The sequence below is a fragment of the Cucurbita maxima genome, unplaced genomic scaffold (genome assembly GCF_002738345.1).
Source record: "Cucurbita maxima cultivar Rimu unplaced genomic scaffold, Cmax_1.0 Cma_Scf00009, whole genome shotgun sequence".
NCBI classification, from domain to species: Eukaryota; Viridiplantae; Streptophyta; class Magnoliopsida; order Cucurbitales; family Cucurbitaceae; genus Cucurbita; species Cucurbita maxima.
Genome location: NW_019272025.1, coordinates 3342072 through 3357136, shown reverse-complemented (window position 1 = coordinate 3357136; position 15065 = coordinate 3342072). Strand labels below are relative to the sequence as shown.

The window sequence follows — 15065 nt, the reverse complement described above, 5'->3', positions numbered from 1 at the left end:
TCCTATAAATGAAAAGAGCTGCCCGGTGATCCTTAGGTTGCAGCATGTCTAACCCCCCAATTCCTATAAATAGAAAGAGTTGTCGGGGCCCCCAATCCCTATAGATGGAAAGAGCTACCTAGTGATCTCTAGGTTGTAGCACGTCTGGCGTTAACTCTTTGTGCCACTGCCGCTATTTCTCATGTCTCACCTACATAGTACTCACGTAGTGTAGTGTTGGTAGCACATTTTTTTTATTATTACTTTAGCTTTTATTATTATTATTATTATCATAATATAATTTTATAGATATAGCTTTTAGAAATATGAAAAATATTAATTATGTCGTAAATAAATAAATTATTATTACTTTGAAATTTGTCCAAAATACTTAAAAATAAAAAAATAAAAAAAAAATGGATGGCAAAACTGAAAATAAAAGAGGTGGGATGGGAAGAAAAGGAAGACTCGAAACCACGTGGGTCTGGCCTTCGTGTTTACTACTCCTACACCCAACCGCCATGCATTATTCCCAATTTCCCTGTCTTTGTCGCTCTTTCATGTGCCATTAGTTCCTTTTTTATTATGTCTAATGCTTCCTTTATAATACAACCATTGCACTTAGAAAGTCATTACAAATCGTGTGGTATAAATTCTTTTATTCGCGAGTTCTCGGCCAAGGCATGTCAGTACCTACCCACCGGGGTCCAAAAAAGGGCTATACTTTTACGAGAGGGACACAAACAGCCTTGAATCATGAAGGTTCAAAAAGTAAAGACCATAAATGTGAAGAACAGAGGGGGGGGAGGATCCCATCCTGTGATTTGGGATTATTACGTCCATACAAGGGCAATCGAGTCATTATGGGAGGGACTTTGGACTTGGGGAGTTGGGGTGTAGGGTACCGTGCCCTACAAAATCAATACTTGTTTATTTTTCTTTTGGGGTCTGCGAGTTTATTATAAACTACTCTTTTTTTTGGGCAGGAATGTCAGTGGTGTTGCTCTCTCTGCGTGTCTCTATGGTTGTTTGTTGTAGTGCTGCTTGTTTCTTCCAGCCGCGTTGAGATTCTTTATGATTTTGGGATCATTTTGTTGTGAATTTGTTGATTTCTGAACAACCCCATTTGCTTAAACACCCTGAATCGCACTCTGTTCTTCATCTTCTTCACTAACCCTTTCTGCGATTCTAATTTCTTTTTTTTCTGGGCGATGGAACTCTGCTGAAATCTTGAAGTGGATATCTATGGCGAAGAGATTTTCATGGTGGATAAGGTAATTCTCTGCTCTTTCTTTACCATTCCTTCATTTTAACAAACCCCTTTTGGTTCTTTCTCTTCGTTTGTGAATATTTGATCGGATTCTCCTTTGGTGTTCATCTTCTTCTTCTTCTTAATTTTGTGTTGATTTATTCTGTTCTTATTTTGGGCTGCTTCTGCAGAACACTGTAGCTTCATATTCTGGCAAGTTAAGCAAGTTATTTGGTAGATCAAAGGCTAATTTACGAAATTTGAAGTTGATATTCCAGGATTTTCCTGGTGGGGCAGAGGGTTTTGAGTTGATATTGAAGTTTTGTTACAACAATGGGTATGTCCAAATGAGTCCTTCGAATGTTCCTGTTTTGTATTCTGCAGCACAGTTCATGGAGATGAACTGTTCAATCTCAGGCACCCAAAATTTACAGGAACAGACAGAGAGATATCTTGATGATATCAACGAGTGGACTTGGTCTGAGCTTTTGAATGCTTTGAAACGATGCCAAGATTTGTCTCTTAGCCGCCCTTCAATTGTTCTTCACAAATGCTTAGACTCTCTTGTTGGAAGGCTGCATTTAGCTTTGGAAGAACATTGTTGTCCATCGACCTCCTCGTCCGATGGCTCGGCGTTACAGTTTTCGTGCGATACGAAAAGCACTGAAAGCTTGAAGACAGTGTTCTCTAATGGAGTGTGGTGGTTTGAGGAATTGTTACTCTTGAATCCTGACTTTGTTAAAATGATAGTGCCATTGATGCTCAAACGAGATTTTGATGAAGTAGTCATTGCTAGGTTCCTGGTTTATTACCAGAAATCAAAGATCTCGAATGCGTCGAGAGACGAAAAGCGAAAGATTGTTGAGGTTGTCGTCGAAATGCTTTATACTCTCGACCACAATTCTGTTTCCTGCAAGAGTCTTTTCAGCATTCTTCGAGTTGCTTTGGGATTGAACATAAACAAATGTATTCGAAACAAGTTGGAGAAGATGATCGGTGCGCAGTTGGATCGAGGAACGTTAGATAATTTACTACTTCCATCTCGATCTGGGTCGAGCTATTTATATGATGTGAATCTCGTTCTAAGATTTGTCAAAGCATTTTTGCACGAACAAAAGAGTAGAACATCTCAAATGACATTAACAAGAGTAGCTACATTATTGGATTTGTACATGGCTGAAGTAGCTCCTGATCCTTGTTTAAAGCCTTCAAAGTTTCTAGCCCTTGCCAAAGCCTTGCCCGATTATGCTCGATGCTCCCACGACGATATGTACCGTGCCATGGATATGTACTTAGAGGTAATGATTTGAACCCATATAGCTCTTTTCTGGTGTTATGCTTAATTATGGACTGAGTCATGTTGGCTTACAGGTTCATACAGAAATGTCAGAAGAAGAAAAGATTAAGATGTGTTGTGCACTGAACTATGAGAAGCTTTCAGTAGAAATCTGTATAAATCTTTCAAAAAACAGAAGATTTCCATCCACATCTTCCATACAAGAGCTTGTTTCTGAGCAACTCAAGCAAACGGCTAACAACTCTAAATCGATCACGAGTTTGCCTCGTAAACTCGATGAATGCGAGAACGAGAGTAGTAAGAGGGATGAAACAAGCAACCGGGTTATGTTCGATACCAAAAAGTTCGATTTTTCAGATGAAAATGAGAGATTGAAAGCACATATACAAGGAATCCAATGGAGAGTGATGGAATTAGAGCGTGTGTGTAAGAAAATGCATACTCAAATGGGTAAAGTCATGAAATCCAAAGTGACTAGTCATAGTCGGCTGAAATCTTTGCCTTGGCTTTGTTCATAGTGGCATTCCTGATTTGAATATTGTTGTTTGTATTGTACAAAGTGAGGAAATTATTGTTCCTTTTTCCATTGTAGATTCAAATATTGGGTTGTGTATAGTGATAGAGATGAAATTTGAAAAAAGAACAAGAAGAAAATGCCACCCGATATTGTTCCTCACGCTCATGATCTATGATGGTTCACAGATATTGTCCGTTTTGGTTCGTTATATATCATCGTCAGCCTCACGATTTTAAAACGCGTCTACTAGGGGGAGGTTTTCACACTCTTAATAGAAATGTTTCGTTCTTCTCTTTAACCGAGGTGGGATATCACCATCCACCCTCTTGAGAGCCCAGCATCCTCATTAATACACCACTCGATGTCTAGCTTTGATATCCTTTATAACAGTCTAAGCCCACCGTTAGCATCCTCATTAATACACCACTCGATGTCTAGCTTTGATATCCTTTATAAGAGTCTAAGCCCACCGTTAGCTAATATTGTTCACCCTGACTCGAGGAGAAGGCCACAAAACTATAAGAAAGAAAAATACATGAGCACCCACAAGAACACTATTGTGTTGTGGAGTAAAAAATCTTCAAGGGAGTTTGGCTTAAACGCTACTCATGTTGATATCCCATTTCCAAGGGCATTAAAAACGCACCGACACCAAGTTTGTGTACAATATAGAGAAGAATCCGTTACGTTATTGAATCTCCTTGTATGCTTTCCATCACTCCCAAGAATGTGTAAACATTTGAAGAACAACACAAAGGTATCTAATTTATGATGTTAATGGAAGTGCTTTAGGTGCAAGCAACATTGACTTTCACCATTCACAAAACCCACCACCTTTCAAATTGCAACGTTCAAGAACAACCCTAAACATTAAAATTAAGCCCACTTTTTTTTATTATTTCTTTTGAGGAATAATATACTCCAAAGTTGCCCAAATGCCCTCTAACTTCTTTCTACTTTCCATAAATTGGTGGGTTTTTATTTCAAAATGAGTATTCATCGTTGAATTTGAATCGATGCGCACAAGTCGATGTGAAAAGATAAGGAACCACTACAATGGGAGTAAGATTCGTATTACTTTGTTGATCGAATATCTCAAGGCAAGAACATTGTTTGAGATTCGAATCACTCCACAAGCAAGATCGATCCTGTCTAGCTTGAATGATTCTTGTTGATCAAATATCTTAAATGATTCTATATGCAATCAAGATTGATCATGTCGAGCTTGAATGATTTTATATGCAATCTAAACTACATAGAATTGCAAAGAAACTAAGTCATTGGCTAAAGAAGAGCACAAATGCTTCTTTTACTATATTTTCCAAGTCTCTTACAAATACAACATACATGGCTTTATATAGCCTCAAAATGAAACTACTAGGCATTCCAAGAATTGTAACATTCATACTTAATGGTCATAATTAACCATTATGTAATTGTAACCTAAAGTAAATAAAAAGTCCTAAAAACTCTAAAAAGTCCTAAAAACTCTAAATTGTAACCCACCCAAGCTTTATAACAATCAAACTTCACTCTTCTTCAATGTGGCATGCATTGAAACATCTTTTGATAATTTTGACAATTTTTTCTTCACATCGTCATTGAAGTATATTGTATGATTGATGTTTTTTGGTTCATATCACGATGTGTAATCATCTCTACATGAACAATCGAATTCCATTGATATCAATTGCATCGGTTGAACTCAATAGACATATACACTAGAAAAATCACTTGAAGAGTTAATTAGAAAAGGGTAAAATGGATATTTACTTAAAATATAAGGATAAAATAGGAAATAAAAATTCTATTCCAAACCCTCATTATTTATAGTTATAGATTATAAAAACAATGAATATTTAGGTTTGGGCCGCCTAATTTGCAGATAGCCCAAGACAAAACCGTGGTGGGCTGCACAGTCTCACCTCACGGGGTTCGGTCCAAGCCTTAAAAGTTTGAATGGATCCACCGAATTGAGCCCAAAAGGCTTTTTGAATTGAAATTCGGCCCACTATGTTGGGCCGTCTAGTCCAAAAAAAACATTTTAAAATATCCAGTGTTTTATTGAAATTTAAAATGTGAAGATTCTCTTATGTTTTATTTACTCCATAAAATATTAAAATACATACATTATCCACTTGAAAAGAAGTACGGTTTTCCGACCAAGTTGATAAAGTCCTATTTCTATATAAATTTAAATATAGAAATAAATAAATAAATCAACCAGTCAAAAAAAAGAAAAACTCTTTTTCAAAATTTAAATATTTAAATTCACGGGTGGAAAAGTTAAAGCGTAAATGACGTGGAAATGTTGGAATTTGTCTCCAAATTACCCTAAAACCCGAGAAAAAAATATGATTAAAAATGGGAAACCGACAAAGACCTGTGAGTGCCTAATTAAGCACATGCTTCCTATAATTAATATATTTCTAATTCCAAGAATCACGTGTAATTAATCATCCAATTTAGAAATTAGAAGCACCTAAATTGATTTAATTCTGCGATAATGAGTGATTTTTTAAATAAATTATTTATTAAAATTAGATCCAAATCTAATTTAAAAATTCACCCACTTTACTAAATTAGGCGTAAATATTAAATTTTATTTGGAAGGCGTATTAATGAAGTGTCGGTTCCCGAGAATTGAAATTCCGGAATTACTAAAAATAATTAAACAGACAAAATAATTATGGCAAATATCGTAATAAAAATGATGGAGAAAAAATGTAGTGGAGAGAAATTGTGACGTGGCAATATATACAAATAGAAGTGGTGGGGACAGGGATGGACACGTCAGGCGTACCCAGAAACGTATGATTGCGTGTCACAGAAATGATTTTGCAGGTTTTTGGATGTCGTTTTGCGGTGCGCAAATGGATAATAATAATAATAATAATAAATTAAATTATACAAAAATATTATTAAACCTTTTTATTTTTTTCTTCTTGCAAAAACAGTTGCTTAATACTATAATTTAAAATAAAAAACTAGTGTTTATAAAAATAATTTATCTACCTTTTTATCCTTTCTTTTATGGGTTCCGATCGAGACATCTCGAACATCCATCCATTTGAATTTTTTTTCGATCATCGAGCATTTTAATGCCCATGCTAAACATTTATGACATGCGTTTCGAATAACAGATGCATAATCCAACCTCCGCACATGAACTAGGGTGCAAAAACTAGTGTAGTTCGGTACTATTCTTGTGCCACTTTATCTGGTAATGCTCGCTCACGTTGTGCCATAGAGTAGCTCGTTTAGGCCTAAACGTAGTGGAAAACGAACATTATGATTAAAATTTCGAACAAAAATTATATTTGAAAGATTGCGGTAATACATTAAAATAAAAATTGAAACTCATATTAATTTTGTCTAAAAATGGAAGATTATTTCAAAAGTATGCACGCTACCTACATTTTATTCTTAAAGGGTAAAGTCGTAAAGTTAATAAAATAAATAAATAAACAAATTTTATTGTCGTATTTGTTTAAAATTTTAATCACATTTTTTAATCTTAAACTTTTGATATTAGTGGTGGATTTTTTTCGAGAAAAAAAAAATCATAAAATTATATCTTAGAATTAAATTGATTCTAATAGCATTTTATAGTGGGGACCGTCACAGCCAGCTGGCTCTGCAGTCAGCAAAGTAAGACAAAAAAAACAAAGATGCAAAACTGTAAATAAAAAAATAATAATACAGCCCTGTGAAATTGGAAGGCTTGTGGACCACAGCGGGCGAGTGACTTCATTTATGTAGTCGCGGGATGGGCTTTAGTACGGTAATTTCTTGGGGAGGAATCAAGTGGCTTAGCGAAGAGAGCCAAAGCTTAACAGTTATCACTGCTATTGCCAGTGACAGCTGGATGGGTAAGGCAAACAGCTGTACTACGCCACGTAGCGAACAGCCATTGGCTATCACTGGACCCCTACATCTCAGAACTGGGGACAGCTAGTACCAAGCGCCACTATCACTCTGCAAAGCTTCTTCCAGCTGTTTGGGCTAATAGTAACGGCTACATTCTCCCTTTTTTCAAAATTCTCGCTCTCGGAAATTTAAATCCGACGTGGCGTATTCGAAATACGTGGAATATTCGATTTTTTAACAAAAATGGGGGTTGGGAGAATTTGGAGCTTGTGTAAGAAGCCAGAGGAAAATCGGCTATAAATAGACTGCTACGGATTACTGCACAGTAGAAGCTTCAGCTCAGCTTATAAGCTGTGTCCATATCTGCTCTGTCCATGGCTACTTCTGTGTCTTTTGCTTGTGTTCTTGGCTTCTTCCTGTGTTCTTTAATGGCGGATTCCATCGAATCCAGAAATTTTCATGACCTCTTCCAGCCAAGCTGGGCTTTTGATCATTTCATCTATGAAGGAGAACTTCTTAAGCTTAGACTCGACAACTCTTCCGGTACTTTAATTACTATATAAAATTCTACTCTGGTTTTCGTTTTCGAGTTGCTGATACCGAGAATTTCCAGGTGCTGGGTTTTCGTCGAAGAACAAGTACCTGTTTGGGAAGGTCACCATTCAAATTAAACTCATCGCGGGTGACTCTGCTGGAACTGTCACCGCATTTTATGTATGCTCTTAATCAAATGATTGAAATGGGTTTACGATTATCTTGAAATGTGATGTAATCATGTTTCCGTGATGATGCAGATGTCATCGGAGGGCTCGAATCACAACGAATTCGACTTTGAGTTTCTGGGGAATACGAGCGGCGAACCTTACTCTGTTCAAACCAATGTGTACGTTAATGGCGTGGGGAACAGGGAACAGAGGTTGAACCTCTGGTTTGACCCAACCAAGGACTTTCACTCCTATTCCATCTTCTGGAACCGTCGCCAAGTCATGTAAGCAATCTTCCTTGGCCCATGTTTTATGGTCTCTGCTCGACAATGTCGGGTTGGACCATTTTTGCTTTTGGATGTTTGTGTCGGGGATGGGGTCACTCGCTACAAAACAGAGCAAAACAGAACAAATTTCGGTTCCATGAAAAAAGGGGCATTGAATTTCGTGCATTTTTTTATGATTTTTTGTTTCTTTGTGAATTTTGGTCAGTTTCCTCGTGGATGAAACTCCAATCAGAGTTCATTCGAATTTGGAGCACAGAGGCATACCCTTTCCGAAGGATCAAGCCATGGGTGTATATAGTTCAATATGGAACGCCGATGATTGGGCAACGCAGGGTGGTCGGGTGAAGACAAATTGGGCCCATGCGCCGTTCATAGCATCGTACAAAGGCTTTGAGATCGACGGATGCGAGTGTCCGACGACGGTTGCGACGGCGGATGTTGCTCGGAAGTGTAGCAGCGATGGGGAGAAGAAGTATTGGTGGGACGAGCCGACAATGTCTGAGCTGAATTTGCACCAAAGCCATCAGCTGGTTTGGGTTCGGGCTAGGCATATGGTGTATGACTATTGTACGGACAGTGCGCGGTTTCCTGTTACTCCAGCTGAGTGCGTTCATCACTCCCACCGCCATTGGTGATGGAAGAAATGGGACAGTGTTTACGAAGAAGAAGAAGAAGAAGAAGAAGAAGAAGAAACATGTGCTCCATGTTTTGCTTTTGAATTTTATGATGATGGCCATAATTTAATATGAAGCAATGATGGTTTAAAGTATGAAATGATTAGCATTTTTTATCCTTGTGTGGTCCCGATGATCACGAGACGGTTGAATTTTTTAGTTTGGGCAAGGTGTTGGGTGATATGATTTAAACTTTCGGACACAAAATCAAAAAACAAACAAACAAGTGAAACATCACCATCTCAAAATAATTACGGATATAAAATCAATCATTTTGATATATTATTATTATGAGCATAGATTTGAAATCAAAATCAATTAATTACCGTCGGTATAAATTTCAATTGATTTGTACAATCTTTGAATATGTTAATTTAGAAATAAGGTATTTCCAAAGGAAGATATAGAAGATTAGACCACGAGCATTCTGTTGAGAATTAATGAGAGGCTATTCGAGATCTCTATTATTTAGAGTGAATCCCACATTGGTTAATTTAGTGAAAAATAATGGGTTTATAAGTGAAAATACTATTTTCATTGGTGTGATGTTTTTTGGGAAGTCTAAAGACCGGATGAATTGAGGATTGTTGGAACTGAATTCAAGCCTTCTTTATAAATTTTTTAAATAATATAATTTTTCACTTAAAAATTTATTTATGGAAAATTAGTCATTTATCCGCTTGCCTTATTTTGAAAAATTAATTGGGCCTGATCATTCGGCCCATACAATAAATAACAAAATTCACAATTCACAAGTAGATCTGTTAATTTAATTCGAAGTGGTACTTTTGGGGCCTAGGGTTCCCCGTTCGTCCGCTCTGTAGTCGTCAACGCGACCGTCTTTTGTCTCTGGCTGGCACTTTAGAATCGGAATGTCTTTCCTTTGTTCGACGTCGCAAATTTAGGAACTTCTTCTCACCGCAGAAAAGGAGGTAATTTTCTAGCTTTTTTTTACAAAAATTCTGATTCTTTTTAGCTTCAAAATAGTGGCTGCTTTGTTCATCACTGTGAAATGAAAAGTGGGCCTTTCTGTTGACTTCTGTTGTGCAAAGTTGAAGAGATCAGCAGAATGTGGAATTTATGGATTTTGTGTTGTTTTCCCCCTTTTTTTCTCCTGAAGCTTGTGGTTGAGCTAAAGGGTTTGTGAAATGCGATCCTGGGTTGAACAGAGGTCGTAAAAATCAAATGGTGTTTTGACTTTGCAGGCGTGGGTTAACTAATGCGGTCCTGGAATATATGCAAGGGGGATTGTCCTTCCTCTTTAATTATAGATGCCATCGTTTTCATTTCCGTTTGCATTTTTTAAAGGTGTTTTTAGAATCTACGCTTACCGGCAGTTTCCCGCTAGTTTCATTTTTTTTAGAAGTTAATCGTACGGATTCACCATTACATCTTTTAATGAAAGAAAACGCTACTTGGTGGTGTTTCCTTTACAATTTTGAGGATTAAGTGACTTGATAAATGTGTCCTGTTGCCGGGGTGTCGATGTCAACTTCCACTTGGTCGTTAGTTCTTGACATAGTGAAATTATAGCTGGGACTGGGATCAGCTTGTTTACTGCAATATACACGAAGCACCAGTTCAGTTTGGTGGGGAACATGAATCTTGTGCACAATTTAACTTCGTTTTATTTTGTTCTGTTCCTTTTTTGAAGCGCTGTAGTTGCAGTCAACATAATTTAATTTAGGAATCAGTTAGTATGGAGTACACTGATGAGTGAAAAGTTAAATTGTGTTCATGGTATTTTACCACATTAGGGTCGGTTACCACTTGATGATGTACGACTGTTGTTTTTTCAATGGGCATTGGGTGGCAGCAATCCCCTGATAGGAATACAATTTTGGTACTTTTAGGATATCACTAGATAGGGGCGTTGTTATGGGGTCTTCATAAATAGAGGAAGTGGGCTAGGTGGATGGTAGGCATTTATTTTTGTGAGTGAATTAGGACTTGAGAGATATATCGAAAGGGGAGGTTCCTAGTACCTCAAATACTTTGTGAGTGAATTATCTTTCATTTTCCAATACATTTGTGTTCTATCATGCCCATTTTTCAGTTTGGATTCGACTGAAATTTGTTGGGTACACATCCATAGCACGAGGAATTAGAATGGGACAATTGAATGATTTGGAACTTAGTTATTTTAAGGAATAACAAAACATACATATTGGGATCGTAATGTTACCTTTTTAAATTCAAAAGTTTCTCTATTGCTAAAGAATGAGCATGTCCTTGGGTCATCATAGAAATACAGATAGGGTTGATGATGGAACAAACGAAGAAACTTCATGGGAGTTTTTTTTTTTGTTCCCGTTCATTTGCATCACATACACGTGCTCTGTAGTCATGATGCACATATGGCCTGGAAAATTATTTGTCTACTGATTTTGCTTTATTTGTGCATTTGATTGATTGCTTATAGTATGAAAATTGAAATCATCTTAAAATGGTGACAGGTTCTTTGTGGTCTTTCTTATTTGTTCGGTCCAATCTATTTAATTCTTGGATGCCTAAATTAGAAAAATTACAAACTAGACGGCCTGGATCTTTATCCGTGGCGGAGACTCTTGCAAAATGGAAAGATTACAACGATCACCTTGACTCATGTAATGATGAGGCAAAACTCACTCGTAGAGTTCCAGCCAAGGGATCGAAGAAAGGTTGCATGAAAGGTAAGGGAGGGCCAGAGAATATGCGATGTAATTACAGAGGAGTTAGGCAAAGGACATGGGGGAAGTGGGTTGCAGAAATTCGGGCACCGAAAAGAGGAAGTCGGCTGTGGTTAGGTACATTTCCAACTGCCATTGATGCGGCACTTGCTTATGATGAAGCTGCAAGGGCCATGTATGGGACTTCAGCTCGCCTGAATTTTCCCAATATCTCAATTCCAACCTTGCTAAAAGAAAAAGAATCACCACCAACAAAGGAATCTCCTTCTCCTGAAATCAAGAGGTCTTCAGTCTCTTCTTTAGGGTCAACTTCACTTAGTCTAAGTTACGAGTCCACAATAACATCAGATCACTCTGAGGAAGGTGCAGCCGAAGATGTGTAGCCAGCTATAGCCTTTGACCATTGTAAAGTTTATGAATCGGAGAATTGAGGCCAGGGATCGATTTTTTTGGACAATTGATGTAATTTCCCTTCTGTGTACAAGTATATGTAGGAGGTAGAGCTGATTGTAATTTTTTTTCCGTTGTCCGTCATAAGTACATGTAGGGTTCTAGGAAAGATGAAGTGGGGGTGAAATGTTAAAACCACTAGAACTTTTCTAATTGAACCATTCCTTCCTAGTGAGAAGGTAGGGTTGTATTGGAGGGTAGATTGAACTCTGATATGTGTGCTTGTTACTTGTGTAATGATCCATGTAGATGCTTTATGTTTAATCTGTTTTAGTGGTTCATATTTTTGTGCTCTAATCAGATACATTGAAGCTAAGGATAAGCATATGGTGTGACGTAACAGTCACGAGATCCCTGAACCGGGTTCAAACTTCTTAGATCCCTATGACAAGCCCTTGGAAACTTATTAGAAGATTGTCTTTCCCTTTGAAACAGGGATGTGATTCTCTTTGATTCTTCTATCTTTAAAAAGTCTCGTTCTTATCCCATCCACATGTGTAGACTATTATCTTCTTATCTTTTAACTTTATATGGGATTTAGATTGTCAAAAGCACGTGGAAGTGTCATCGCATGCCATGGAATGAAATTGACCATTCAAAAAAAACAAAACCCAATTGTTGTTTCAAGAACAAAGCAAACCAGATGGAAAACTTATGACAATCTCTCCCATAAAAATCAAACTCAAACTTGAAAATACATGAAGAACAAGCTGAATTAATTTACGTGCACCAAGAACTGCTAGGAAAGAAGACGGTGCAAAGCGTTGGTACCCACTTTTGGGCATTCTTTACTGAAGTATTTGGTAACAACGTTCGAGTCCAAAAGCTCAATGATTTACACATCGAGGCGTCTTGTATTGGCTCATTGAAGCTCCTCGATTCAGTGCCTGCGCCATGAGTTTCTCAAAGGTTCCAACCTTTACAATCTTTATCTCCAATGGATTGATACACTTCTCATGAGATCGTAGATAGCGGTACGGTCCATTAAGAGACTCTTCAATGGCAAAGCAGCAATCCTCATAGATTGAGGATGGAATAGAAATTCCCCCCTTAACGTGAATTTCCCAGTACAACACAGTGTGTCCAGGAATCTTGGAGCTATCCGCATGGCTAGTGTAGTCGGCAATGGCCGCCCCAAATGGGCTCAAAAGACGAGCTGCTTCTTGTACAACATCATGAAGCTCTGCTTCATCTGTTTTCTCAATATCAAGGCTCAAAACCACGTCTTTCCTGCATACAAAACTAAAATTTGGAGCTTTGTTCTTAAATCCTGTCACACGAAGAATGTCCACCATGCAATAACGGTAGAGCCCTGCAACAGTAAATTTATTCATGAACTAAATCAGAACTCCCAAGTACAATATTGAAAAGAAGAAGACAGACTTGCCAGCATAAGTAGTAATGACGAGCTCATATTCATGTCCTAACTTGACATCAACAAGATCAACTAATTCTCGGCTTACTTCTCTACTGGATTTCGTCCTGTCGATCGGCAGGAACTCGAAATATGCCATGGTGGGAATTAAAGTGTAGGAGGTTCGATCAGGGCTACACAATGGATCTAAGTTTAAGCCAAGGAAGCATTCTGAAGCACCATAATGGTCAGAAACAATAGGAAGGTGATTACTGTAGTAATTTAGCCTGGGAAGGTACTGTGCCATGCTTCCTGTCACAATAGCATTAATGTATTTGGCGTTCGGCCATAGCCTTGTAATGATGTCTGTGCAGAGAATGATGTCTTTAGGACTTGTATTATTGAGGTTTGCTCTCTTGCACAAACTAGTAATTGCAGTGTGAGCAACAATTCCAGATCTTGTCTTTAACTCAACCTTTGCAAACTGAAAGTGCATTCCTTTGCCTTTGCCCACCAAACTATTTGGAAACAGCTGCTTCATTCTTGGCATCACATAGTCAAAAAATGATAGCCTTCTCATAAACTCTTCTTCATACATTGGAATCAACTTGAGCTCTCCACCAGATGTCCCAGAGCTACAAGAAACCATTGATTTTAGGCATGGAATTGAAACGCATCAAGAGAATAAGAAGTGTACCTTATAAAGAACTCTGTGATGGGGTTTGCACATAGGATTGGGGAATCATCGCCGTTGGCTATACGATCTATATAAGGTCTTAATTGTTCGTAAGAGATGAGAGGTATAAGGTTCTTGAAGGTTGAAAGCTTGGTAGAGCCATGAAGGCCATCTTGTTGCAAGTATTCGACATCAGCATTTGTTGACAGAATTTGAGTTAGGATTTGTCGTTGGATTTGGCTGGCAAGTGTCGTGACATCTTCAATATGCTGTAATGCTTGCTTATCTCTCTCATCCGATGAGATTTCATCAACGTGTGCCATTTTTGTAGGTTTTGGAGAAGTATTGATAATGGAAGTCTTTGGAGCACTAATAATCTGTTCCTCTTTCCCTATTTATTTTATTTCTATGCACGGAGGACGTGATAGAACATCTGTGAAACAGTTCATATCATTGCTAGTAGATATTATCTTTTGTGAGATTTCACATCAGTTGGAGAGAGGAACGAGTGCTAGTGAGGACGCTAGACCCTGAAGATAGTGAATTGTGAGATCCCATGTCGGTGAGGAAAACAAAATATTTGCAGTATGAAAATTTCTCCTTAGCATACACAGTTTTAATTTTTTTTAAAGAGAACCTTGAAAAAAAATGAGGACAATCTAATAGTGGTGAGGTTAGATTTGGACTATTACACACCGAAACTAGATAGTGGAAAATGATATATGATATTATCTAAAGTTAAATATAAAAAGTTGTTAAAAAAATTCATTACAATATATTTCATTTTATTTTTGGAGTTATATAAAATTATTAAATGCTCGACAATGAATGAATTGGAAGTGTTATTAGCCAACATTAAATGCATGGTGTCAAACAGACTCTAACATTGGTGCAAATAATATATGTATCCTAACTAGAAAATTGTGTAAAATTTAGTCTGAAATAAAATGAATTAACATCAAAATTAAATCTAAAATAAAAATTATAATAAGACTGTCATTTGAGGTGTTCTATTCTTAGACCTTTAATCAGACCATAGACCTTTAAATCCACAAGTATCAGTGGTTCCTCTTTTTAGACCCTTAAATCCACAAGTATCAGTGGAGGACCATGAAATTACTCGACCCCGTACATTTGTAACAGTCACAATTGTATTGTTGAAACTTGCTTGAACATCAATAATACCTTTTGGTATTTTACACATATTTTTATGGGATATAATTGTCACTTGCACATGTAGTCTCTCGTCCACTATCAAGGCACGTTTACACATCCTATTTCTACACACAATAATGAACCGATAATGAACCTATCTACTTATGTAGTCCCTTGTCCCCTC

The 15065-nt window shown here is 37.4% G+C and overlaps 3 protein-coding genes and 1 pseudogene across 5 annotated transcripts; 3 read left to right on the top strand and 1 right to left on the bottom strand.

The window, feature by feature from the left end:
* The first annotated feature begins 638 nt into the window (after window positions 1–638).
* Window positions 639–3138, top strand: LOC111484082 (BTB/POZ domain-containing protein At3g22104-like). Of its 2 annotated transcripts, none has more exons than XM_023130525.1 (3): window positions 639–1253; window positions 1613–2526; window positions 2600–3138. In XM_023130525.1, the coding sequence occupies exons 2-3, from the start codon at window positions 1621–1623 to the stop codon at window positions 3041–3043; spliced, it is 1350 nt and encodes a 449-aa protein (XP_022986293.1). In that variant the 5' UTR covers window positions 639–1253; window positions 1613–1620; the 3' UTR covers window positions 3044–3138. The 2 variants fall into 2 exon arrangements, with proteins under 2 accessions (XP_022986293.1, XP_022986291.1); XM_023130523.1 differs by having other exon boundaries at window positions 641–1253; window positions 1420–2526.
* Window positions 3139–7227: 4089 nt separating this feature from the next.
* Window positions 7228–8695, top strand: LOC111484120 (xyloglucan endotransglucosylase/hydrolase protein 9-like). Its single transcript, XM_023130587.1, has 4 exons — window positions 7228–7455; window positions 7526–7626; window positions 7707–7900; window positions 8109–8695. The coding sequence occupies exons 1-4, from the start codon at window positions 7287–7289 to the stop codon at window positions 8536–8538; spliced, it is 894 nt and encodes a 297-aa protein (XP_022986355.1). The 5' UTR covers window positions 7228–7286; the 3' UTR covers window positions 8539–8695.
* Window positions 8696–9334: 639 nt separating this feature from the next.
* Window positions 9335–11977, top strand: LOC111484140 (dehydration-responsive element-binding protein 2A-like). 2 transcript variants are annotated; one of them, XM_023130623.1, is made up of 2 exons: window positions 9335–9509; window positions 11034–11977. In XM_023130623.1, exon 2 carries the CDS (start codon window positions 11084–11086, stop codon window positions 11627–11629), a length of 546 nt encoding a protein of 181 aa, XP_022986391.1. In that variant the 5' UTR covers window positions 9335–9509; window positions 11034–11083; the 3' UTR covers window positions 11630–11977. The 2 variants fall into 2 exon arrangements, with proteins under 2 accessions (XP_022986391.1, XP_022986392.1); XM_023130624.1 differs by having other exon boundaries at window positions 9351–9509; window positions 11063–11977.
* A 261-nt stretch (window positions 11978–12238) lies between these two features.
* LOC111484087 lies at window positions 12239–14172 on the bottom strand (annotated as a pseudogene).
* Window positions 14173–15065: the final 893 nt, after the last annotated feature.

Excerpts from the sequence above, each read along its gene's own strand:
- LOC111484082 (XM_023130523.1), top strand. Across the intron at positions 2,527-2,599 it reads CCATGGATATGTACTTAGAG|GTTCATACAGAAATGTCAGA; the intron begins GTAATGATTTGA and ends GTTGGCTTACAG.
- LOC111484140 (XM_023130623.1), top strand. The coding sequence starts at position 11,084 with ATGCCTAAATTAGAAAAATTACAAACTAGACGGCCTGGATCTTTATCC.
- LOC111484120 (XM_023130587.1), top strand. The coding sequence starts at position 7,287 with ATGGCTACTTCTGTGTCTTTTGCTTGTGTTCTTGGCTTCTTCCTGTGT. Across the intron at positions 7,456-7,525 it reads TAGACTCGACAACTCTTCCG|GTGCTGGGTTTTCGTCGAAG; the intron begins GTACTTTAATTA and ends GAGAATTTCCAG. Across the intron at positions 7,901-8,108 it reads TGGAACCGTCGCCAAGTCAT|TTTCCTCGTGGATGAAACTC; the intron begins GTAAGCAATCTT and ends AATTTTGGTCAG.